The 26050-nt window shown below is 41.7% G+C and overlaps 1 protein-coding gene across 1 annotated transcript in view; it reads left to right on the top strand.

The window, feature by feature from the left end:
* Positions 1 to 26050, top strand: part of ryr2a (ryanodine receptor 2a (cardiac)) — a 282131-nt gene that overhangs the window by 73724 nt on the left and 182357 nt on the right. The window contains exons 13-25 of the mRNA XM_085361763.1: positions 9773 to 9956; positions 10621 to 10756; positions 11011 to 11106; positions 13377 to 13495; positions 14473 to 14606; positions 14700 to 14941; positions 16186 to 16378; positions 19749 to 19953; positions 20094 to 20198; positions 22029 to 22132; positions 22290 to 22373; positions 24590 to 24749; positions 25879 to 26026. Of these exons, the coding sequence (XP_085217889.1) occupies positions 9773 to 9956; positions 10621 to 10756; positions 11011 to 11106; positions 13377 to 13495; positions 14473 to 14606; positions 14700 to 14941; positions 16186 to 16378; positions 19749 to 19953; positions 20094 to 20198; positions 22029 to 22132; positions 22290 to 22373; positions 24590 to 24749; positions 25879 to 26026 (1910 nt within the window). The remainder of the gene's footprint in view (positions 1 to 9772; positions 9957 to 10620; positions 10757 to 11010; positions 11107 to 13376; positions 13496 to 14472; positions 14607 to 14699; positions 14942 to 16185; positions 16379 to 19748; positions 19954 to 20093; positions 20199 to 22028; positions 22133 to 22289; positions 22374 to 24589; positions 24750 to 25878; positions 26027 to 26050) is intronic.

The following is a 26050-nucleotide window of genomic DNA, read 5'->3' on the forward strand; positions in this document are numbered from 1 at the left end:
GCCATGGAGCAGAAGCCAGGGGGGGTTGCAGTGACGCGCCCGTGAGCTCCGCCGGCAGCCAGCCGTGCCTGAGTGACCTCCGAAGTGGCCCGAGCGAGCCCCAGGCTCCAGGCCCCGATAAGCGGCCGCCAAGGAGTGAGCCGGTGTGTACCCGGACGCCCATCCCCGGACACAAAGAACCACCAACGCACCGATGTCTGAGGGCGTCTGCCACTGGCAGGGGAAGTGGTGGTGGGTGGAGATAGGCCTCCAAACCTTGGAGGGCCTGAGATGTCCCCAGAGAGGTGGCGTCTGATACCCAACCTGACATATAGACACAGACATACAGGCACACACATATGCAAACATCCATTCCCACCCTCATGCTCTCATATGCACTTACTCCACACTCAACCAACGTGGAGACAGACATAGAGAGACGCTGTGCACACGATCATGATTAGTGTATTAGTGTATTTCGATCTTGTTTACACAAACATTCTCATTCTGCACCCAGCGAGGCCCCTCCCCCATCTCGCATATTCTGGCCACTTGTCTGTTACAGACCGCTCGTCAGACGTTGCAAACTGGTTCTGAGACAGGTGAGAACCTGGCCTGCTGGAGCTCTCTCTGCTCTTCAGGACTGTTTTGAGCACACTGACTGGGACATGTTCAGGGAGGCTGCTACAAATAGCGATTGCACCAACTTGGAGGAGTACACATCATCTGTGACCAGCAACATTGCAAGTGGATTGATCATGTCACTGACTTCATCACTATCATAATACCAGACCAGAAAATGTGGACCACTGCAGAGGTGCGTGTGCTGTTAAAGACTCGAGACTCCGCCTTCAAAACAGGTGACAAGGTGGCCCGGGGAACAGTGAGGGCCAAACTGCCTCGAGCCATCAGAGCAGCGAAATGCGCGCATGGCTGAAGAATCCACAGCCACTTCCAGGACAGTGGTGATACGCGGCGCATGTGGCAGGGCATCCAGGGCATCACCAACTACAGGTAGACGACACCTGCCTGTGATAGTGACGCCTCCCTACCAGATGCACTGAGCAACTTCTATGCACGGTTTGATGCTCAGAACAGCGTGATGGTGAGGAAGATCACCCCACCTCACAACGACCAGGTTCTGATCTCGTCTGATGTGAGAACTCTTCAAAGAGTTAACCCATGGAAGACTGCTGGTCCAGATAACATCCCTGGAAGAGTGCTCAGAGAATGTGCAGACCAGCTGCTAGATGTCCTCACTGACATCTTCAACCTCTCTCATAGCACTGCTTTCATTCCAACGTGCCTCAAGGCCACCACCATCGTTCCTGTGCCAAAGAAGTCCTCAGTGTACTGCCTCAATAACTACCGTCCTGTTGCACTCACACCCATCATGATGAAGTGTTTCGAGAGACTTGTCATAAGGCACATTAGGACCCAGCTGCCACCCACATTGGACCCACTGCAGTTCACCTATTGTCCCACCTGATCAACAGATGATGCCATCGCCACCACCCTATATCTCGCCCTCACCCAACTGGAAAACAAAGACACATATGTGTGGATGCTGTACATAAATTTCAGTTCAGCATTCAGCACAATCATTCCTCAGCACCTGACTGGAAAACTGAGCCCGTTGGGCCTGAACACCCCCCTCTGCAACTGGATCCTGGACTTTCTGACAGAGAGACCTCAGACAGTCCATCTCCAGCACCACCACACTGAGCACTGGAGCCCCTCAGAGCTGTGTGCCCAGCCCACTGCTGTTTCCTCTGCTGACATGTCACTGTGCAGCAATGCACAGTTGGAACCACATCATCAAGTTCGCCAATGACACGACTGTGATGGGTCTCATCAGCACGAGCGACGAGTCAGCATACAGAGAGGAAGTGTGACAGCTAACGGACTGGTGTAGAGTCAACAACCTGTCTCTGAATGTGGAGAAAACAAAAGAGATAATTGTTGACCTTAGGAGAGCACAGAGAAATCACTGTCCTCTTAACATCGATGGATCCGAGGTCATCAAGAGCACCATATTCCTTGGTGTCCACCTGGCGGAGAACCTCTCCTGGTCCCTCAAAACCAGCTCCTTAACCAAGAAGGCCCAACAGCGTCTCTACTTCCTGTGGAAGCTGATAAAAGCCCATTTCCCATCATCCATTCTCACCATGTTCTACAGAGGGACTATAGAGAGCGTCCTGAGCACCTGCATCTGCAGTTTTTTTTAAGGGTTTACTGCACACCATGTTGAAATATGTCAAGTTTTCAGCTAAGACCTCTTTTAAAATTGCCTTGTTGGTCCAAAAACACTATTTAATGTCTGTCAAACTGTCTGATCTTTGGCGTTTTTCATAGATTCAACTAAAGAAATGGAACCAAATATCACAAAATTTGTTTTGCAAACATACAGTTGAAATTTGTTAGTTGCCTGTTATGTACAGAAATAATACTGGGTCATTTTTTGAGTTTGATGCCTTTTTTATTCTTAAGTGATTTATAGGACAGTGTTAAGTGGATTAAGAAACAACTTTCCTCTGAAACTGGTGAGTTACAAGTTGAATGAAAAAGGTTCGGTTACTGTGGTGACTACCATCTGGTTACACCATGTGTCTTAGATTGTTAGGCCCAAGTACAATAACATAAGTTTTATCTGGATTCAGAAGCAGAAAATTAGAGGTCATCCAAGTCTTTATGTCTTCAGGACATTTTAAGTAATTGGTGCATGTTTACTGGTGTCATGGATAGATCAAGCTAGCTCTGTGGAAGTAATTAAGACTCCCCATATCCATGAACAAATTGTAGTCTATTAGATAGATATGATTCGAATCACTGCAGCGGAGTACCTTTAATACTTACAGCATGCTCAAATCACAGTAAATTATTATCGTCGACAGTGTTGAACCCTGCACTGAGGCCTAGAGGGACAAGCACAGAGATGAGTTCACTGTCACAAGAAGATCATTTGGCTTGTGGTGCATAGTCCATGAATAGAGATAGGTTGATCATATTTAAGATTGAAGCATTAAGTGGGAGGACTTTTTAAAGGAGGCTTGTAGGAATGGGGTCTAAAAGACAAGAAGTAATTGTTTAAGTTAACTCAAAAAGATCATTTGGAGAAAAAGAGTCTAAATAATGGATGAAGTCATTAATAGTTAAGGTTAAGAGTTATTTGCTTTAAGGTGCGTGTTTGAGAATTATACCAGGGAGTCAAGTACTTCTGATTTGAGGCTTTCTTTTACAGAGAATCCATAGTATTCAGATACAACAAACAGAACAGTTTTTTCATTTCAGGCTTTCAACTTTTTGAATTATAACTAGGGATGGGTATCGAAAACTGGTTCTTGTTGAGAACCGGTTCCCACTGTTTCAATCCCTTGGAATTGTTTGCCATTTTTGCAAACGATACCCTGACGTCATCACGTTGCGGAGTGTCATTTACCTGGCAGGAAACACGGCGGCTCAAACGCTCAAAAGTTTGATTATACTTTACGAGAATGGATGACAACAGGGCAACTTGCAATACTTGCAAAGTAGATATTTCATTTAAGGGAGGAAACACTACGAATATGTGAAAGCATTTGCTCACAAAACACGTGATAACCTTGAATGTCATGTTTTTAATTCCGCTCCGGACTCGTGAATCTCAACCCAGCAGCAGCGGTAACGTTTGCACGTCCTCTCCCGTTAATGCGGCAGGTAAATAATCAACTAACAGTGCATATTATGTTAGCGCGATCTGCCTTATTACAAAACCTGCCATTACTGTGCGTTTAGGTGACCATGATGAGAGAGACAGAGTCTGGCTGGCTCAGACTGGCAGTTCTCGCTGCAGTCTACCGGTAGCATCTCCTTTCTAGTGATGCGCGAATCATGAACGAATCGTTCAATACTCGAGAATCACTTTACTGACTCATGAATCATGATTCACAAGCCCAACTGACTCACTGACTCATCCCTGTTGCTGTTAGCAGCAATGTATCTAGCTTATAATTAAAATTGTGGAGAAAAACACAACATCCAGTATCGTAACAAAAACATTTTTGCTCTGAAGAAGAAGTTCACATCAAGACAATAGCTCCTCGGTTCACAGTAGCATCGCTCTGCTAACATGCTAACAGCACATTTGAGCTACTCACCCCCTCCCTTCTGTGCTGAATCATAGAGCGAACGAATCACTCACTCACTCACTAACCCCCTCCCTCCTGTGCTGAATCGTAAGCCTAAGCGAATCACTCAGGACTCACTAACCCCCTCCCTCCTCTGCTGAATCGTCAGCGTAAGCGAATCACTCAGGATTAACTAACCCCCTCCCTCCTGTGCTGAATCATAGAGCGAACAAATCCCTCACTCACTCACTCACCCCCTCCCTCCTGGCTCACAGCTCCTTCTTCTTCTTGGTTGGCAACTCAGTGGACATTTAGATGAGAAAATATATATTTGACACATTTAAGGAAAATACTAATAAAATAAAAATAAACAAAATAAATGTTTATTAAGCAATTTTGATAGGAAATTTCTTAATTTTAGAAATGTTTTTGCTCTTTTTTGCTCTATAAAATAGTTGTTTTCTTTTAGAATCATTCATCTTAGCAGGGGGATTTACATGAAAAGAGAAACAAATTAAGTTTGAGTGAAAATGTAAATTTTTTGAACTCTCTGGTCAACTGACTCAGTGAATCAAATGACCCAAAAATCCGATTCACTTTGGTGAGTGACTCATTAAAACTCGATTCAGTAAAAAGAATCAAATTTACCATCACTACTCCTTTCAGGCCAGGATAGACGAATGTCACCGAGCAGTGATTAAGTTTGTGGTAAAAGGCTTGCACCATTTGCCACAGCAGATCCCCCCGATTTTTGGTAAGTGAATGTGTTTAATTGTAGGCAGGGACATTACTGGATATTCTTGTGTAATTGCTACAGAATAATTTATGTTATACTTTGTTATTGCTACAGAAGAATATTTATTTTATTATTTTACATTTGCAATTTTTTTTCCTGGGGACCCTGTGACACCCCATTGAAGAGCCGTAGGCTGTGGATCTCTTAAGATCTCACTGCTGGGTTTGTAAGGCCATGTTTGTCATGAACCGAAGTTCAGCGCACAAGCTGGACCCAGAAGCAGAGCCAACACACACAGGAGTACGAGAAAATAAACTTCATTTTAACTGAAGGTGTCCCGGGAGGGTAGAAGGAAAACACGCGTGAAACTAGAGAAACCAAGGGACCGGGAGATGAGTCGCGCAGGAACGCCGAAAACGGGACTGTGGGAGGCTGCAACAGAAAAAGGAAAAGAATTATTGGGGCGCGGGGAAATAGCAGCATACGTGGGGGTGGGCGTGGGCATCCCATCAGCTCCTCGGACGGCGGGCCGCGGACCATGACAATGTTACTCCTAAATTTCTATCTTGTTCAAAGAGAAGATATAAAACAAAGTTCTAAGCTATTCGACCTTTTTAAAAAAGAATCGCTAAGAGAATCGATAAAGAATCTAATCGTTAAACAGAATCGAAAATGGAATCGGAATCGTGAAAATCTTATCAATATCCATCCCTAATTATAACTCTGTTGTTCTGTGGTTGATTAATAAGCTGGAGTTGATGATTGCTGCTACTCCCCCTCCTGGTGTTGATTCACTTAAGCTGACAAAATCATCCTGCAGTAACAAACTTTTTGTAAGGCGGAATAAATCAATGTTATTTATTAACAGGGTTTTAGAAGAGAGAGACCTAATGTTTGATAACCAACATTTGTATTTATACAGGACAAAAGTCATAAAGTGCTTTACAATACAAAGTAAAATGCAAGAATTAAAACAGTTTAAATTCATAAAACTAAATAAAGCCAATCCTACACAATTCCACTTGCTTCTTTTAGAAGCTTTCAACACTTTCCATAGATCGTGAGTCCAATGGAAGCAAGTTTTGAAACCTGGTGTCCCGGGTGTCTACAACTCCAAAAGCACAGTCTCCTCTTCTCTGTAACTTAGACAAACAGCCAACAACAAGTGATCAGCTGATCTCAGAGACATGGCAGTTACCTATGAATGAAGAAATTTACTAATATAGTGATGTATCTGACCATGAACGGCTCTGAAAATGATCACCAGAACTTTAAGAGAAGCTATTGTAAAAAACATCTGATTTTTCTATCGATTAAAAAAAAAGATAAAGTAAAAAGGATGTTCATTTAATGGAAAATGTTAAAAACCAATAACAGGCAGCTTAAACCATTTATCATATTCTTCATATTCTTTAATGTTAAATTGTGCTGCTTTAATGTCACATTGTGCATTATCAATGAAGAAAAAAAAACACTTTAAAATAAACCGGTGTTAAATATGATATGAAAACATGTTACTACGTTCATGTTATTGTGTTACTAAAATGATGAATTAACATCTGAAAACCTAATAAATTGCAACTGAAAAGTGCGGTGCATTGTGCTGTTTGACAACTTATGACGACCGCTTCGATAAAAGTTAAAATCTAAAATAACAGAATAATATATCATCCAGCCATTTTCTTCCGCATATCTGAAGTCAGGTCGGTTTATAATACAGCTCTGTATCACTTTTAAGATAAAAGTCTAGATGTTAAGTCTTTTTACACTCTCTCAGATGAGAGATAAGCCAGGTCCACTTCAATCCTTTTCAATCCCACCTCTCTCGACAGTACCTTGTATGTAACTGTTGATTTTCTCTATGCAATATTGGACCAGTGTAAAGAAAATTATATCCAGAGCGAGAACTGAAGAAATTATTCATATTGCATTTTATTAACAAAGAAGTAGAAATTTGTGATTTACTTTTTTGGGCATAGAATTTTATTTTGCAAATTTTCACTTGTCTTAGTATACCTGACAGAACAACTGCACTGAAAGTTGATTTAAGATACACAAAACAATCAATATAAAGTTGTATTAACTTATTTGTTCCTCCCTGATTTATTTTGGTGTAATACATTTACCTGTTTCATAAAATGTAAATAGAGCCTAAGTAAATGTAAAATGTATTTTATTTTTCTTTTACAACTCTTTTGTAATTAAGTAAAATTAAAAGAAACGGGCCCACACCTGGGGGGGCTTGATATGTTCCAAGAGAATGAGACACAGACACTAATATGTGTTTCCACCGTCATGCACACATATACAAAGACTCACGCACTCACCCAACATGGAGACACACAAAAATGAACGTGGTACACTAAGACCCCATGCCTCACTCCGCCCACCCATATGTGGTGTTGATGCATGCTGTTCTAAAATGCATTTTAAGCAGGCGAGTAGCATGGTGCCAAAAACCTTCTGCCAGACAACACTTGGTGTCAGCACGGCCCCTCCCTAGAACACATATTGTCTACATATATTTAAAAATGAGAGGTGGGCACCAGCACCAGAGGTGAGGCTGAATAAACAGACCGTCCTCTGGACGCCCTTCAGTGTGCCAAACCCCCGAGGCCCAATATGAATGTGTAATGAGAGTGTAAGTAATACAAATGTCTAAGTTGTGGAATAAAACTGAGGCGCAGGTGGCCAGGAGGGGACAGAGGAGGAATGTCTCCCCTACACCTCAGTAACACACCTGTGCCTCAATGGAGGATCCAAGGAAGGAGGGAGGCAACTGGGGATGGGGAGGGGGGGGGGATCTACCAAGGGCAGGGGCCCCAGGCCCAACCACACCCACCCCAACATTCAGTCATACACTGCATAGGACAATAGACACTGAGGCTGAGTTCATCCTCCACCTCTGCTACATCTTCTCCACCTGCAGAGTGGACTCCTCAAGAGCAGAGGCCACCAGCAAAAGATGGTAAAAACCTTGATTCATTAACCTGTATAGAGCACTCTATGTTGTATTTTGTATTGTATTAATTGTAGACATTGGGATGTCATTTCATGTTATTTCTAATCTATTTAAAATCTTTTAAACATATCTGAGACCAGAGACTTTGGTCTAAGCTGACTGATAAATCTGCCTCCCATTTTGCAATAGGAGGGCATATTGATTCATCTATTTTGGAGAGTGTCCAGTATATTTTAGACAACTGACCATCATCTTTGTAACAATGGTATAAGATTCAGAATTCGGAGTGTAAACTGGAATCATGCATTCAGTGGGTTAAGGGATTGGAGACTACAGGGACTGTGGGATTTGACTCCACTCTGGAAATCAAGAAGAAAAAGCCACAGGATGCTGGAGAAGGAAGAATATTGCAACGAGTGCAGGGAGAAGTTGAAATAGGTTCTGGGTGATAGGGAAGAGTTACCAAATGACTGGGAAAGTAAGGCTGAAGTGCTGAGGGGAACTGCCAAGATGATAAGTATGTTAAGAACCTACACATTGGACGCATAGACAAATGCTTTGTCACATGTTCATTCAACGTAGTCAGTAGACATTTGAATAGAATCTTGGTACAAGTAGAAGTTCAGCCCTACATCAGTTAAGTAGAATGTTGTTCCTGGCTGTTATGGACCCACCAGTTACTATAATACCATCTGGGACCACAGCTATCGAGGAGAATGTTCACCTGTGGATTACTGTCAGTCATGTTGTTGAGATCAGGTTTCTGTGAGACTTGGACGATCTGTTGCTCTTCTTCTTTTTGTACGTGAAAACAACAAGCCGAGCTGGATTCTACAGAGTCTCCAAACCCCTCTCCACCCCTCTGTAACAGTGTTGTCATTTAATGCAATTTGTTTTATACTTTATGGGGCTATTATATGCTGAATGTGTATTTTTACAATATCAGGTCTACTTATAAGACATTTCAATTGATGCCCTACATCTTAACCCTCTCAAGGCAGGCGTTGCCGATTTGCAACAGTTAAAAACTAACAACCCGATTACCCCACATACATATTTTTTTTGTTTTTTTTGTTTTTTTTTTTACTCAGAAGTACGACTGCAGGACTTGGTTGTGCATTAGCAACAAAAAGTTTAATTTGAGCCTGAGAGGGTTAAACAATAATTCCAGAAAATGAGTTTGAGCTGTACTACATCAAAGAAAAACACAGCACAAAGGACGTGTTAACGAATGATCAGCTCACACTGACAAGCTTGTCACGGTCAACTAACCCCGAAACAGCCTTAACACAGACTCTGCAACCCCATAGGATTACTAATCTGATTAGACAGCTGAGAGATTTCTTTTCCAACCCCTCAGTCTCTCGTGTGTGAGGTTTCAGTCAGACATGTCACTTGGTCATGCTTTGATGTCTGTTTCAAAAAGCTAACACGGTGAATATGCTCAGTGTAAAGCTCCACAACGGGACTTTGCCAACTAGTTGATGTCACGATGGCCAAAACCATATTTAAACATTTTTTCTTTATTGTTTGTCAGCTGTAATCCACAGACATATCGTCACACTGAGAAAAACCCACCTGTATTAACATGCTTCATTCCATTTTCATCCAAATCAATAAAGGTCTGACTTCTGGATCCTTGTGAACGACTCTTCTTCCAAGTCTTCCTCTCTTTTCATTTTGGGAATTGAGATAATCTTTAAAATTGCAGGTTAATTTCTGGGGTCATCTAGAAGACAAGGATGCAAAAAATGAAGGAATCCTTCAGACAATCTTTCTGTCTTTCTGTGTTTATGACTTCAACACAAGAGAAACATCAAATCAGTGATTAGGCTGAGGAGAGGGATCGGCACATTTTAGTTTCTTTCTCATTTGCATCTACATTCACACTCTTGCAGCAGAACATGCTAAACTTGCGTAACACAAGGTGACATTTTCCGCTTCTCTAGTTTATAGCATGACTGACATCCTCCATTCTGTATTTCCCAGGGGTCTGGACATACTAAGAAAGAAAGGAAGGAGCTTTACTTTGGATCTGCCAATAGACTCAGTTAGCCTGAGCCTCCAGGATCTAATAGGTTATTTCCAACCGCCTGGAGATCACCTAGAACATGAAGACAAACAGAACCGACTGCGAGCTCTGAAGAACCGTCAGAACCTCTTTCAGGAAGAGGTAGGGTGCACTTGGACATATGTGTGTTTACAAACTAACTTCAGATCATTTTTAACAGTTTTTGCTTCCAATTTTAAAGATTTAGTCTAATATATTTATATATTCTGCCTCAGTACATACATACAGTACATCCACCCCCAGTGAATTTTGTAGTGGTTTATTTCTAATGATGGAACATGTTGGAATATTTAATGTCTAAAATGTTATTTTAAGAAGAAAAAGAAAAGATGAATCAATTACTTTACTGTATACACGAATTGTTTTCTTTTAATGACACAATCCATGTCTGTGAAACTGTTGCTCAAAGAACTGCCAATTATATCATGTTTGCTTTCACATTGTGTCCATAGTGGCTGAAAATATTCACAGTGGCCCAAACCATTTCTCTACTAACTTGTAAACATGCGTTTTGCTCCTGTTTACTTGGAGAGAAATTGACACACTTCGAGCTTCCAGTGGCCATTAGAGGAAATGCAGTTTTTTTGGCACGTCTGTGTTTTTCAACTCAGATATTAGCTTGGTCACATTATCTATATCCAAATCCATAGAATGATTTGACGGCATTCAATTTGCTTTTATTTCCTAACTTTTCTGTGACTACACTCTGTTTTGTAGAGCTCATTTCAGGTGAATAAAGTAAAAACAACAGTTTTCATATTTCTAGGGGATGATCAGCCTGGTCTTGGAGTGCATTGATCGGCTTCATGTCTACAGTAGTGCAGCTCATTTTGCGGAGGCAGTTGGAAAGGAGGCTGGAGAGGCCTGGAGCGCCATTCTCAACTCCCTCTACCAGCTACTGGGTAAACAAGCGCACAGACAGAAGCACAGAAAAGATGCAATAACTCAAATTGTAATTCCACTCACCTAAAACTACATATTAGACCTGAAGACAATCAGGTTATTTTAAGAGATGACAAATGCTCAGAGATTCATTCAGAAAGGGATCAGAGGACAGAGACAGGTGACATGTGGGCTCAGTAAGAGTTTTCTATGTTACTGTTGTTACACCTCTTGATATCATGTCACTTCTCTCAACTTATTTTCATCTTTCTAGCTGCACTCATCAGAGGGAACAGGAAGAACTGTGCCCAGTTCTCTGGTTCACTGGACTGGCTCATTAGCAGACTGGAGCGACTGGAGGCTTGCTCTGGTAGGTTAGCTTGTCTTTTACATGGTATAATATATTTTATGGTTATGTAAAAGAGGTGCTGAAGTCAAAGTACACATTCTCAGAAATGCCTTGGTTACATACAAATGGATGTTACGTAGAAAAAGCAGTTGACATCAGATGACAAGTCAATTTAATCACCTCGTAAAAGGTTTCAGCTAATTTAACAAGAAGCCACCTTTTCAGCTGTTAGAAACATGACTGTGCCTTAAGCTTCCAAGTTTATATTACTGAATCAGCAATATGATAGTGGGATGATAGTGGGAACCAACTGAAATTCTGAGCAATGAGGGGTTTTCTCTTAGTCGGATCATGGATGAACTGAAGGTTTATATGAGCGCAGTGCACTGTGGAAACTGGGTAAGTTGGATTCAGGCTTTGCTCACCAAAACACAATAAAGCTGCTTTAAACATAAAAAGGATCCAGAATTTAATAAACAAAGAACACAAGAGTCAGCAGAGTTTGTTGCTGTGTTGCTGAGTTGGTTGAGGTAAACCCACAAGTGAACGGTGGAAAAACATGCTGATGAATTACACCGACTACAGTTAAATGTTGGTGTCGTTTACAGATAAATAAATAATAGGAAACGAACAGGACAGAGTCGAATTTATTTATTTAGCACATTTAAAACAACGGCTGTTCACCAAAGTGCTGTACGTCTAAAATAATCAAATAAGATAACAACAGAGGAAAAGATGTCATAATTTAAGAAAGTAAGAATGAAATGAGTACAGAACTCATTCTGATTTAAAAGCCAGAGAATAAAAGTGGCTTTTCAAACAGATGAGTCAGCAACAGGAGGGACAATATGAGACCTGAAGTCTGTGATCCTATTGCTGAAGACTTGCCTGCAATGCTATAAGAGGAGCAGCAGTAGGAGAATTAAGAACAGAGTTAATCACAGTAAGTACAGTACGAGTCTGTGACAGTTGTTAGCCACGATCTTAGAGAAACACTTCTTTTTGCTGCTCTTACAGTCTTCTGATAATTTAACAAAGATTCAAAGTTATCAAAAGACACATGTTCGGTCAGTTTTTCTACACACGTGTCTGAGTCCTCTGGTGGCATTATTGAACCAAGGCTTAGTTTTATGTTTTTGACTCCTGGTTGTGAGTTGAGCAATGAAATCAAGGATCTCTAAGGAGGTTGAATTAAACAGAGAAAGTAAGTCGTCAAGTGGATGGACCTATCAAAAAGTAAGGCGTGACTACAGGTTTTTTTTTGTTCTTGTCCAATCAGAACTGTCGTGAGAAGACCAAAATGCCCAACAGATTTACTTTCCCAAGTGGACCGCTTGCCATAATGGTCTACCTGGTAGTCATATTTTATTAGAACTTTATTAGGATTTTTGAGTTATTACAATTACAATGGACAAAACTGGGGGATGGAAAAGAAAAAGAGGAAAGAAAGAGAAGTTGAGCACAAAGTTCACAGAAGGAGAGGGAAAGAAAAATAGAGAAGCAGATGGAGAGAGAGCAAAAACAGTGAAAATCTGCTGAAGAAAAACAACAAAAACACAGCAGAGAAACCACGGCAACGACCAGCATATGGGGTAGTCTACCTAGTACTCACATTCTGATGATTTAGAGTCTACCTGTGACACTGTCTTTACCTTACAGTGTAACCTGCTTTGTGATGACTTGTAACAAACCACAGGTAGAAGGAACCTGGAAACAGTCAAAGGGCAGGCAAGAGAAAAGACTATAAACAGGATGATGATGTCCAACATGAACCAGCAGGTTTAACAAATCATACATTCAAAAGGGAAGAAAGTGAAGACGGAGAGAAATACACCAGAATCGACGATTACAAAATACAAAAAGGCATTAACTACTCTGTTGTTATGATCTGGCAATACATCGATAAAAATGTACAGAAATCAGTTGCAAATTAATCGAACAATATTTAAATAACTTAAAAAAGAAATATTTAAAAAGCACTTTTAACATTTTATTTATTTTCTCTATTTGCTCTAGTTGCATTTGTAATTCAATCTTTTAGTGGTGTCCTGTATGTTTAGAAGTATTTCCACTTTGACAGATAAAATTTACATCATTATTTTACATATCTAACGACAGTAAGATGTAGAGCTGAGTGATGAGTAAGCTAGTTGCCTCTGCTCTTAGCTTTGGGACCTGTACAGCCATTATCGGTTCTCCAAACTTTGACAGTAAAACCGACTCTTAGCTTTTTGTGAACTGTGGTTTTGAATCAAGTTATCGTCACACTGCACCTTATTTTTCAATTACAGGTATATTGGAGGTGCTTCACTGTGTACTGGTGGAGAGTCCTGAAGCACTTAACATAATCAAAGAGGAACATATCAAGTCTATCATATCTCTGTTGGACAAACATGGTCGGAACCACAAGGTACGGGCACTTACTTACCCACAAACACAAACTGGTGATGATGATAGTATATTTTAAAGCCTAGTTATCCCTGGTACACTTGCATCATTTTTTATAGGTAGAAAGGCTGTTCTTTGGATAGCTTGCCTTGGTTATTCTGTTGATTTAGATTCTGTCGGTATGTGTTGTTTCTTTATTTGACTCCATGATGTTGAAAACAGGACTCTGTGAGGTCAGACCCTCTGTTGCAGGACGACTTCTCCTTATTACGTCTGGCGAGATAGGTTTTATGACTCTGCCTTGTTATTTCACCCTTTTTTCATGCTGAAGCATGGATGTAGTACCAATCACATTAAAGTCTGAACATCTATACATGGTGTTTAAAACAAGCAATCTAATATTTTTTTAGGTCCATCTTATGCTCATTAAAAGCTCTTACTTAACATACATCCTGCTAACACACTCAATATGTTAGCAGCAGATCCTTTCACTCAGTACTTTGTTGTAAGGCCTCCATGGATCTAACTTGTTGCAGTGTATCGCACCGAAGATCCACACCCTGGACCTTTTGTTGTGTTGAAATCATTTAGTATCAAGGAGCATTATCCTGATGGGAAAAGTTATTGCCATCAGGGAATACTGTTACCATTAAGGACCAAAAGTTTCTTGTGTCATCACACTGCCTGTGCCAGCTTGCAGTGTTTCCCATCATTTCTTTGAGTAACAGCTAAATGCACTGGGTTGTCACCAGATGTCAAAGAAAACCAGGCCACCTTTTCCCACTGCTCCATGGTACAGTCCTGATACTCATGTGTTCATTGTAGTAGGTTTCAGTCAGAAATACAGACTGAACGGACGCTCTGAGCCCTCTGTGGTGTCTCCAGCCACCACTGACCTTTTCAGCAGTTCAGTATAGATGTCACTACCTGTTTACTTGTGCCTCTTTATATCGTAGAGACAATAACATCTTATCCGTCTTGTTTATAAATACCGTTTAGGTTCTAGACGTGCTGTGTTCACTGTGTGTGTGTCACGGCGTGGCAGTGCGCTCTAACCAGCACCTGATCTGTGACAACCTGCTGCCAGGAAGAGATTTATTACTGCAGACCCGCCTGATCAACCACATAAGCAGGTAAACAAATACAAACATTTGCAATGGTCGGATTGTGGAATCCCATGTCAGTAATGGATTTACCTACTCACTGACATTCATTCACTCCAACAGCATGCGACCCAACATCTTTTTGGGCGTCAGTGAGGGCTCTGCCCAGTACAGGAAGTGGTACTACGAGCTGATTGTGGATCAGGTTTTGCCATTTGTCACAGCAGAGGCCACTCACCTCAGGGTGGGTTGGGGCAACACCAATGGCTATGCACCGTACCCCAGTGGAGGAGAGGGGTGGGGAGGCAACGGGGTGGGTGATGACCTCTATTCCTATGGCTTTGATGGACTCCATCTTTGGTCAGGTGAGCTGTGTGTGTCCAGTGTGTGTACAAAGATGGAGTGATTTTGATTACTAACTCACTGATAATGAAAGTCTGTGCAGAATCATTTTTACCCCTCAGCCCTAGAAGGTAGTAGGAGGTAATGTAATGTAGGAGCTTTAAATTAATACCATAGTTGTATCTACTCAGTAACCTCAACCTAAAGGTCAAAATACTGTGAATACAATAACTCGTGATGGAAGTCACCTAGGATTTTCAAATTGGAGGATGGCAGGACCTCCTAGAATCTCACTGATCTCAACTAATGTTTTCTGAAAATCTTGTGAATGTGATATCTCAAGAATAAGCAAGATTTTGAAATTAATACCATAGGTGTGTCTAACAGGAGACTGAAGGGTGGCACTGGCAGTTGCCAGTATGTTTTCCCATTGAAATGTGAGACTACTGAATGTGGACTATAGTGGTCACAATCTTTAGGTGTGAGAGTGCTGTGCTGCCTCAAGAACTGAGCAGCTTACAGCTGTTAATTCAGCTATTAATTTAACATCATATCAGAAAGCACCAATACGGTGTACATTTTAATAATAATAATGGATTTATATAGCACTTTTCAAGAGCCTCAAAGCGCTTTACAATGCCACTATTCATTCACTCTCACATTCACACACTGGTGGAGGCAGCTACATTGTAGCCACAGCTGCCCTGGAGCAGACTGACAGAAGCGAGGCTGCCATATCGCGCCATCGGCCCCTCTGGCCAACACCAGTAGGCAGTAGGTGAAGTGTCTTGCCCAAGGACACAACGACCAATACAGACAGAGCTGGGGATTGAACCGACAACCTTCCGGTTACAAGCCGGAAGGTCCCAACCCCCTGAACCACGTTCGCCATTTTTAGGACACTTTCGAGTTATGGATCCTTTTATTTATTTATTTATTTATTTATTTTAAAATGCACAGAAATAGATTTTAAAAAAGGAAAAGATCTTTGTATGAAACTATGTTTTTTTTAACTGTTGGACAGTTATGCAAAGTGCCTGCAAGATGTTTTTTCTGCTGAAAAAGGCCAAAAAGAAAAAAAGAAAACATGGATGGATGGATCACATCCATGGATCACAATAACGTAGGAAATACTCTGTAAAGTAAAAGCAAAAACCATAATGGAAAAATGTCCTGGTATAAACTCTGATGTCGTTTTGTACTTAAACAGTTCAGACTGGAATCAAACTAAACTGTTTCTCGCTGCACTTCTGTGTATCCTGTGCAGGCTGCATTGCGCGGACTGTTAGCTCACCCAATCAGCATCTCCTTCGATCAGAAGATGTGGTGAGCTGCTGCCTGGACCTCAGTGTGCCCAGTATCTCCTTCAGAATCAATGGCCAGCCAGTTCAGGGCATGTTTGAGAACTTCAACTCTGATGGCCTTTTCTTCCCAGTGGCGAGCTTCTCTGCTGGGGTCAAGTCAGTGTTTCACTGAAGCTCATCAACACAGCATGATAACAGAGTTATTGTCTTTGTTCTCCATGAAGCTTGCTTTATTTTTGTCTTTTAAAATGGATTTGCAACTGTATAATGACTATAAGCACAACTTACATGCACATCCTGATTTTGTAGAGTGATTGTTGTCCTAAAAACAGCGTAGCATACTTCTGAGACTATTACAGTAACTGCCTGATGAGTGTCTTACAAAAGTTATCAGTGGGGTTGTTGTTATATTAGGACAACAATTATGTGATATCACTGGGATTTATAAAGTTACGCTGAAACCAAGCACACCATTGTTTTTCTTGTGACATTACCAATAAGTTTGATGTGTCACATGGCCCTCTTCCTATTGAAAAAACAAAAGTTGTATCCAAGATGGCCGACTTCTAAATGGCCACCATGGTCACCACCCATCTTGAGGAGTTTGCCCCCTCACATATACTAATGTGCCACAAACAGGACTTTAATATCACCAACCATGTTATTACGCTGTATCCATAGAAATGGCCCACCCTGTAGATTTGGTATTTAGCTTTTAGCTGGAATTTTCAATATATAGGGGTTCAAACCTACAAACTAATGTCTCGTCACATATAGAATATTCTTTACTGGCCAAGTCAGTCATTTTATCTCAACCTAGTAAAGCAAATGAATGTTAATATAAGTATTAAAAACAAATGATGTTAATTTGCCCAAATACTTCTGCGCCCACGAAAATGGGAGCTATGCATAAAATTCCTCGTCAGTCAATGCAATGAACCTATTTTTGTTAAACCCCTGAAAGGCTCAATGTCAGCACTTTAACCCTGCCATGCATGAATTATGACAACCTCAATCAGGATTTTTTCTTAAGTATTTTAATTCATCTTTAGGCATTAAAAGATGAATAAAAAATACTTAAGAAAAAATCCTGATTGAGGTTGTCATAATTCATGCATGGCAGGGGTTAAATGACAATCATTACAATGAAACACGTCATACATCTATAGCAGGGGTCGGCAACCTTTCTGATGATGAGTGCCATCTAAAATTTCCTCAGAAGTCAGTGTGCCATATGACTGCATTAGCAATAAATTTAATAACGCTCCATATTAACAGTTACACACTATATAGAACCACTTTCTAGAATTATATTTGTTTGCAGATGTTGGCAGCTATCAGCGAATAGTTATCAGCTATTTTGAAACAAAAAAAGACTTTTTATCCATAACAAGAACTCATAACAGCAAATACAACAGAAAATGCAAATGCTATTTATGGTCTCCTCATAACAATGATGCGAAATAATAAACTGGGCCAATATGGCATGTTTGTTAATATAGAGACACACATGTTAATGTGATCTCTGGTCTCCCACTCAGAGACACAGGTCTCCGAGTGTCCAGCATTCAGAGGCTACCTGAGGACAATCTTCATGTGAGAGAAAATCTGCTCACACAGATATGTAGAGCCAAATACTGTCAATAAGGCCTCTGCAATGTTCTGAAGACAGTTACACAGAGTCAAGCTTTTCAGTTCAATCAGCTGCATTTTGATGTCCTCTGTGTCGAGCCAGTTAATGCGAGACAAATCCAACTACTCATTAAAGCTTTCTGGTTTGATCAGAAAAGAAAACATTGGTCCATACACCTGAAAGTCCCGAAAACTCATTGTAAATTCAGTCTTTGAATGTATTTCCGTGGTGCTGATGCTGTGCTGCCTGAAGCTTTTGAAATGTTGGAATGTGGAAATTTCAACATCGCTTGAAAAAACTGCCAGCTAGCAACGTCCCTCTCACCAGTAGGCTAAGTTATTTTTAGCCAATTACAAGTCGAATCTGGTAGTTGGGTTGTTAGCTAAGATACTGTCATTAAGAAGCAGCACAACTAATGTGTGTATGCGAGCTAATTTGCGATGTGCACCGCTGGCCATTTATTTTTTAATGCACCTTATCAGATTATTTCACTGCGTGTCGTGCCCAAGGCTGGACTGGGACACAAAATGGGCCCGGGCATTTTGACGAAACCAACCCACCAGGTATTAAAGCCATAAAGCCTTTGTATGAAAACAGACGCTGTTGTGACAGTGATGTACACTGTCTTGTTGGTATATGTATAATTTCTGTACATTTCTATAAATTTTGCATCAGAGTGAGCGATAAACAAACAAGAGAGATGGGACTTGTGACAGAAAAGCCGATCAGCTGATCATTGATCAGTTTCATGATTGAAGTAGAAACAGGAGAGGGAGGGGAGAGAATGAGAGGAGAAGAGACAGCTGACAGCATAAAGACACAGAATAACTCCAGCTTTGTGTCTTTTTCCATCCTAGCTGAAGTCCGGGACAAACTGTGCTCCTTTTCACCTCAATACGAAACGCGTAATATTTTTTCTGAATACGAGACAATTCAGTTTTTACGGGACGGTTTGCAACTCTACTAACTAACCCTATGAATAAAATAAAGTTCACTATCAGTAACATCATAGCACCACCCAGCTGTATAGAAACTCCGTCAAGCTGGCTAGCACGCAGTACGAGTTATTGTAACTGACTGTAAAAAGTCAGCACAACGAAAATAAACTCCACCTAAACTTGGTTTATATCTGACCCAGATAGACTGCAGGTCAGAACTTCTTACCTGAAGTTCAGTTCACCTGACACTCGGACCGGCGGCCGCCTCGGGTCTCTCCTCCTCCTGCCTCCCCTTTCCCTCATCCACCTGCTGGCCTCTGTGGAAGCTCCGCCATAGCCACCACCAAACAACTGAGTTATTTTTACACATCTGCCAGCACCTGGCCAATCCACCACCTTTCATTGTTTATAGTTACTAAAAAAAAAAAAAATCACGTGTGCCCAGGGTTGCCGACCCCTGATCTACAGTAACATTAAACGGCCAGTGAGTGGCAGGTATGGAGTGACACATCAGTGTCCAATGTAGTGGTTTATGTGCAAGTATACCATCCACACTGACACAAATACAAGAAAACAGCCTTTGAATAGCTGTCCAATAGTGACCAGTATTAGTGAAAGGGTTCATTGGATCTTGATCGCTTGACTTAAAACTCACAATGGTGTGTACGGAGGCAAGAGTACCAAAAACTCTGTCACTGTCCGAAAATGTAACAGTATATTAATTGGTCAGCAATATGAAGACAAATAGCACAACTGTAGCAGGCTGACTAACTCACATGTTTTTGGTACCTTTCTTTTTATATCATCATCATCATCATCATCATCATCACTGACATCCCAAATTTGAATGCCTAAGGCAATTTTTGTCCCAGATCTATCACATAAATGTCGGTCCCAGGAGCGCTGCCACTGGGCTGTTTTCTGGTTTTCACAAACTTTCCTGTTTCACCTGCAGGGTGCGATTCCTCCTCGGTGGGCGTCATGGGGAGTTTAAGTTCCTCCCTCCTCCTGGTTATGCCCCTTGCTATGAAGCAGTGTTGCCCAGGGAGAAACTGAAACTGGAGGCTAGTCAGGATCAGACTGCCACCAGAGACCTGCTGGGACCGACTGTCACTTTGAGCCAGGCAGCATTCACCCCTATACCTGTAGACACCAGCCAGGTCAGAAATGTCTTGCTCCATTTTTCTCAATAACACACTTGATTTAAGTTCACTTTTTAATTATTTTTGAAGTCATTCAATAAAGTTTTTTTTCCCTTAACCATAACCAGTAACTGAAACGCTGTTTGTTTTTTGTTCAGATTATTTTGCCACCTCACCTGGAAAGGATCAGAGAAAAACTAGCAGAAAACATCCATGAACTCTGGGTGATGAACAAGATCGAATTAGGCTGGATCTATGGTGCAGTGAGTATTATTAAATGAAAACGAATACCTGTACATAATACCTGGTGGACTGCTGCTATGCATGTAATCCCAGCTAAACAGGTTACATAAAGAGGATTTGGGGCTGATAGATTCTTCAGCACCTGTAGCAGTAGCTCAGTGTTCCAACATACAGAAGAAGCAACTGCTATCACAGCTAGAGATTGATGAGTGCAACACAAATGCTACAGCAAGGGAGAGCCAGGACATCAGGTCATGGGGGAGATGTCATCATCCCCTCCCCCCACCAGCTACTGACAGATAGAGCACCGGTTATGGTTATAAGACCAGACTAACCTGTGCACTACCAGAAAGCCTACGACTTAGTGCTTCACACCTGGATTCTGGAATGCCCAAAACTGTACAAGATCAACAGGACCCTGAGCATCTTCATCAGAAATTCGATGGGGATGTGGAGAACAGAACTGCAGACATCGAGGAAAGGTACAAGTACCTTGGAATCCCACATGCAAATGGGAACAATCAAAAGGCCACTAGGAAAGCTGGAACCACCAAATATCTGCAGAAGATAAGGCAAGTCCTGAGGAGAGCTGAATAGGAAGAACAAGATCCGGGCAATCAATAGCTATGCCCTACAGTTGATCAGTTACCCTGCTGGAATATAAGTTGGCCAAAGGAAGCAATAGAAGCCACTGACATCAAGAGAAGGATGCTGCTTACCATGCTTGGAGGGTTTCACCCCAAGTTCAGCACCGTGAGACTGCAACACTAAGACTACGTTCACACTGCAGGCGAAAGCACTTCAAATCCGACTTTTCTGACCCTATGCGACCCATCTATCCAATCATGGTGTGACAGTGTGAACGGCACAAATCCAATATTTTCCAATCCGATCTGGGTCACTTTCGTATGTGGTGCTGAATCCGATACATATCTGATGTTTCAGAAAGTGACTGCTGCTTGATGGTCACGTCGCATTAAATCCGTCTTTTACGTCACTGACACAAGACAGACGCCAATTATCAGCGCCAGAGAAGACATCGCGAACGCTTCCTGGCCATCCAGTGAAACTGTTGGGAAGACAACGTTGGAGAAACGTGAACATTTTATATGTACTGTATAATCTGCAGATCCTGACAGAAATCTGCAGCTATCCTTTGAAGCAACACGTTCGTGAAAGAACAGGCCCCTGCACGGCATGTGCCATCAGCAGACAGAAGAAATGGCTGATATTGAGAAATCCTACCAGTGGCCCCCATGCTAATGGGAGCACTTGGTGCAGTGACCCCAAACTGAGCAAGTGTCTCCAGCAGATCCCAGGAATGACATCCAACAGAGAGAACAAACACTAGAACACGAGAGACTGCACCAGAATAGTGCAGTCCTAGGAATAGCAAAGATACTGCGCAGAAAGATACTGACTCTCTAACTTGAAGGATAAAGAGGCCAGAGCAAGTGTGGAATTATTAAGATATAGAAGATATATCACAAGATTTAGAAATTGCAGGTCAGTTTCTAAGTGTATAAAGTTGTGTACCATGGACAATGCAAAGGTTAACTGTGACTGTAGGTAACAGAGGCTGCCGGTCACTAAGCTTTTTAGCCGGTCACTTTTAGCGTCCAGGAAGACACTGTTCTTCAGTCTGTTGGTTCAGCTCTTGTTGCTCCAGAGCCTTCAATGAAATACTGTTGATCCTTTTCTTTATTTGAATATTGTCAGAATGAACCGATGAATATTTTCGCTATAAAAATACATGACATCAGATATGTTATGTATTTAGCTACAGCTTGGTTACTATTAGTGTCCTGGCTGCCCTAAACTTTTCTTTTTTCTTTGCATGTGTGCTTGAGGTGCGGGATGATAATAAGCGGCAGCACCCATGTCTGGTGGAGTTCTCCAAGCTTCCTGAACAGGAACGAAGCTACAATCTACAGATGTCTCTGGAAACTCTCAAGTAATGTATCAGTGCAGTGAAATTTGAAATTTCATCATATATATTAGTAAGTTTTCTTTGGACGTTGCAGGAGCATCAGTTATTGTTGAAATTCATAACAAGCATCTGCACATCCCATTCACACTTTTCTTTGTGATTGTGTTATTGCCCATTACAGAACTCTCCTGGCTCTGGGTTGCCATGTTGGCCTAGCAGATGAACACGCTGTAGAGAAAGTCAAGAACATGAAACTTTCATCAACGTAAGACCATTAAACCATTAAAACAAAATGTCAGTTCCATATATAACAGCTGGGTACAGAAGAATATACACATTCACCAGTCACTTTGGAAGTTAAATGTGTTCAATGGCTTGTTAAGACAGATATACAGTGGGACAAAAAAGTATTTAGTCAGCCACCGATTGTGCAAGTTCCCCCACCTAAAATGATGACAGAGGTCAGTAATTTGCACCAGAGGTACACTTCAACTGTGAGAGACAGAATGTGAAAAAAAAATCCATGAATTCACATGGTAGGATTTGTAAAGAATTTATTCGTAAATCAGGGTGGAAAATAAGTATTTGGTCAATAACAAAAATACAACTCAATACTTTGTAACATAACCTTTGTTGGCAATAACAGAGGTCAAACGTTTACTATAGGTCTTTACCAGGTTTGCACACACAGTAGCTGCTATTTTGGCCCATTCCTCCATGCAGATCTTCTCGAGAGCAGTGATGTTTTGGGGCTGTCGCCGAGCAACACGGACTTTCAACTCCCGCCATAGATTTTCTATGGGGTTGAGGTCTGGAGACTGGCTAGGCCACTCCAGGACTTTCAAATGCTTCTTACGGAGCCACTCCTTTGTTGCCCGGGCGGTGTGTTTTGGATCATTGTCATGTTGGAAGACCCAGCCTCGTTTCATCTTCAAAGTTCTCACTGATGGAAGGAGGTTTTGGCTCAAAATCTCACGATACATGGCCCCATTCATTCTGTCCTTAACACGGATCAGTCGTCCTGTCCCCTTGGCAGAAAAACAGCCCCATAGCATGATGTTTCCACCCCCATGCTTCACAGTAGGTATGGTGTTCTTGGGATGCAACTCAGTATTCTTCTTCCTCCAAACACGACGAGTTGAGTTTATACCAAAAAGTTCTACTTTGGTTTCATCTGACCACATGACATTCTCCCAATCCTCTGCTGTATCATCCATGTGCTCTCTGGCAAACTTCAGACGGGCCTGGACATGCACTGGCTTCAGCAGCGGAACACGTCTGGCACTGCGGGATTTGATTCCCTGCCGTTGTAGTGTGTTACTGATGGTGACCTTTGTTACTTTGGTCCCAGCTCTCTGCAGGTCATTCACCAGGTCCCCCCGTGTGGTTCTGGGATCTTTGCTCACCGTTCTCATGATCATTTTGACCCCACGGGATGAGATCTTGTGTGGAGCCCCAGATCGTGGGAGATTATCAGTGGTCTTGTATGTCTTCCATTTTCTGATGATTGCTCCCACAGTTGATTTTTTCACACCAAGCTGCTTGCCTATTGTAGATTCACTCTTCCCAGTCTGGTGCAGGTCTACAATACTTTTCCTGGTGTCCTTCGAAAGCTCTTTGGTCTTGGCCATGGCGGAGTTTGGAGTCTGACTGTTTGAGGCTGTGGACAGGTGTCTTTTATACAGATGATGAGTTCAAACAGGTGCCATTCATACAGGTAACGAGTGGGGGACAGAAAAGCTTCTTACAGAAGACGTTACAGGTCTGTGAGAGCCAGAGATTTTCCTTGTTTGAGGTGACCAAATACTTATTTTCCACCCTGATTTACGAATAAATTCTTTACAAATCCTACCATGTGGATTCATGGATTTTTTTTTCACATTCTGTCTCTCACAGTTGAAGTGTACCTCTGGTGCAAATTACTGACCTCTGTCATCATTTTAAGTGGGGGAACTTGCACAATCGGTGGCTGACTAAATACTTTTTTGCCCCACTGTATATAATTATCCAATTGCATGAATTCTGGGATGCAGATATGGCCAAGATTAGTTTACACCAATCAGAAAGGTGACGGTGAAGTGACTTTGAATGTGGCATGGTTGTTGGTGCCTGAGAGACTGTCGGAAACTGCTGATCTACTGAGATTATTCCACATTAACATCTCTACGATTTAAAGAGAATGGTCCAAAAAAGAGAAAATATCCAGTGAGCGGCAGGTGATGTTGGAGAAGGATGGTCAAACTGCTTCAGGCTGATAGGAAGGCAAAAGTAACTCAAATAAAAACGCATTATATAACACGTCAAGCACCTTGCCACAAAGTAAGTTGATTCAGAGGGCTGGTGAGTGTTTATGACTAGAGCAACAGAAACCCCCACTGGCATGTTGAACTGGATGAAAATGGACTGGTCTCAGACATCAGCACATTCTGGGTATTTAGGATCTCTGTATAACAATGCAGTACTTCACCTCTATCTGTGCAGCTATGAGTTATCCAGTGGTTATAAACCTGCTCCTCTGGATCTGAGTCACATCAAATTGACCTCCACCCAGGAAGCTATGGTGGACAAGCTAGCTGAGAATGCACACAATGTTTGGGCAAGAGATCGCATCCGCCAGGGCTGGACCTATGGCATACAACAGGTACTCACAATGTTTAAACATTTGAAATCAATTTAATTCATTTCAGACAACAATGATCAGGTTGTTTTATATTGTAAGGAAAAACTCCCTTTTAACATGAAGAAACCTGTGTCAGAACCAATCTGCACCCCCAAGCCAGTCACAGCAGTCGTGGGCTGTGGGTTACGACTGGAAGACAGGACAAGCACATACTGTGGACGAGAGCCAGAGTTTAATAGTAACTAATGATTACATGCAATGTGCTATATAAACACACAGGTAGTGAAAAGAGGTGTGAAGAATGGACTGATTGGACCGATTCTTATACAGCGCTTTTCTACTCTCATGGAGTACTCAAAGCGCTGTATACAACATGCCTCATTCACCCATTCACACCCGCTCATATACAAGCACTGCTAAACTCAAGTGCAAACTAACCAACATTCACACACATTCACACTCCGATGCACTCTGTGCATCATGGGAATCCCCCACAGTCTAGACCTATTTCAGTGTAACTAAGATGATTTTATAGGAGAGGGCTTACCCTCTCCTATAAAATCATCTCCTACCCTAGCAACCAAAAGTTCCTACTTAGCAAGCCAGCAGTGTGAGAGTGAAGTGCTCTATTGAGTGATAAAGTACTACGAGGCCTTTCAGATAAGATGGGGCCTGATAGTTCAAGACCTTGTATTTGATGACAGTGATTTTAAATTTGACATTCCGTTTAAAAGGGAGCCAATGAAGAGAAGTCAGTATGGGAGAAACATGCTCTCTCTTTCTAGTTCCTATCATTAGAATTGCTGCAGCATTTTAGATCAAATAAAGACTTTTCAGGGAGTTTTTGAACAACCTGATAATACTGAATTACAGCCTAGAAGTAATAACGTGAACGTGTTTGTCAGCATTACTTTCTAAAAGAAAACAGTGCTATGTATTGACAAAATTGTGGAGGAACCCTCAATGGCAGTTAGAGGAACTGCAGTTTGTTTCTGTTCAAGGCCACCCCAGTGGTACGAAATGCTGCTGTGTCCCCTCTTAGCTGTAAATTCTAACAGGCTAATTCTTTCTTCTATTATATGAATTCTTTAATTCTTTGTTTTTTGTTGTTGTTTTTTCCATTTTGTAACCTTGTTGTGTCTCTTGTCAGGATCTAAAGAACCGTAGAAACCCTCGTCTGGTCCCCTACGCTCTTCTGGATGAGAGAACCAAAAAGTCCAACAAAGACAGTCTGAGAGAGGCTGTCAGGACTCTCCTGGGATATGGATACAATCTTGAAGCTCCTGACCAAGACCATGGTACAACATGTTTGCTTCAGTAAA

Source organism: Diplotaxodon limnothrissa, linkage group LG8 (assembly GCF_057381915.1).
Source record: "Diplotaxodon limnothrissa isolate DT_005_m linkage group LG8, D_limnothrissa_male_GT1.1, whole genome shotgun sequence".
In the NCBI taxonomy this organism is placed as follows: domain Eukaryota; kingdom Metazoa; phylum Chordata; class Actinopteri; order Cichliformes; family Cichlidae; genus Diplotaxodon; species Diplotaxodon limnothrissa.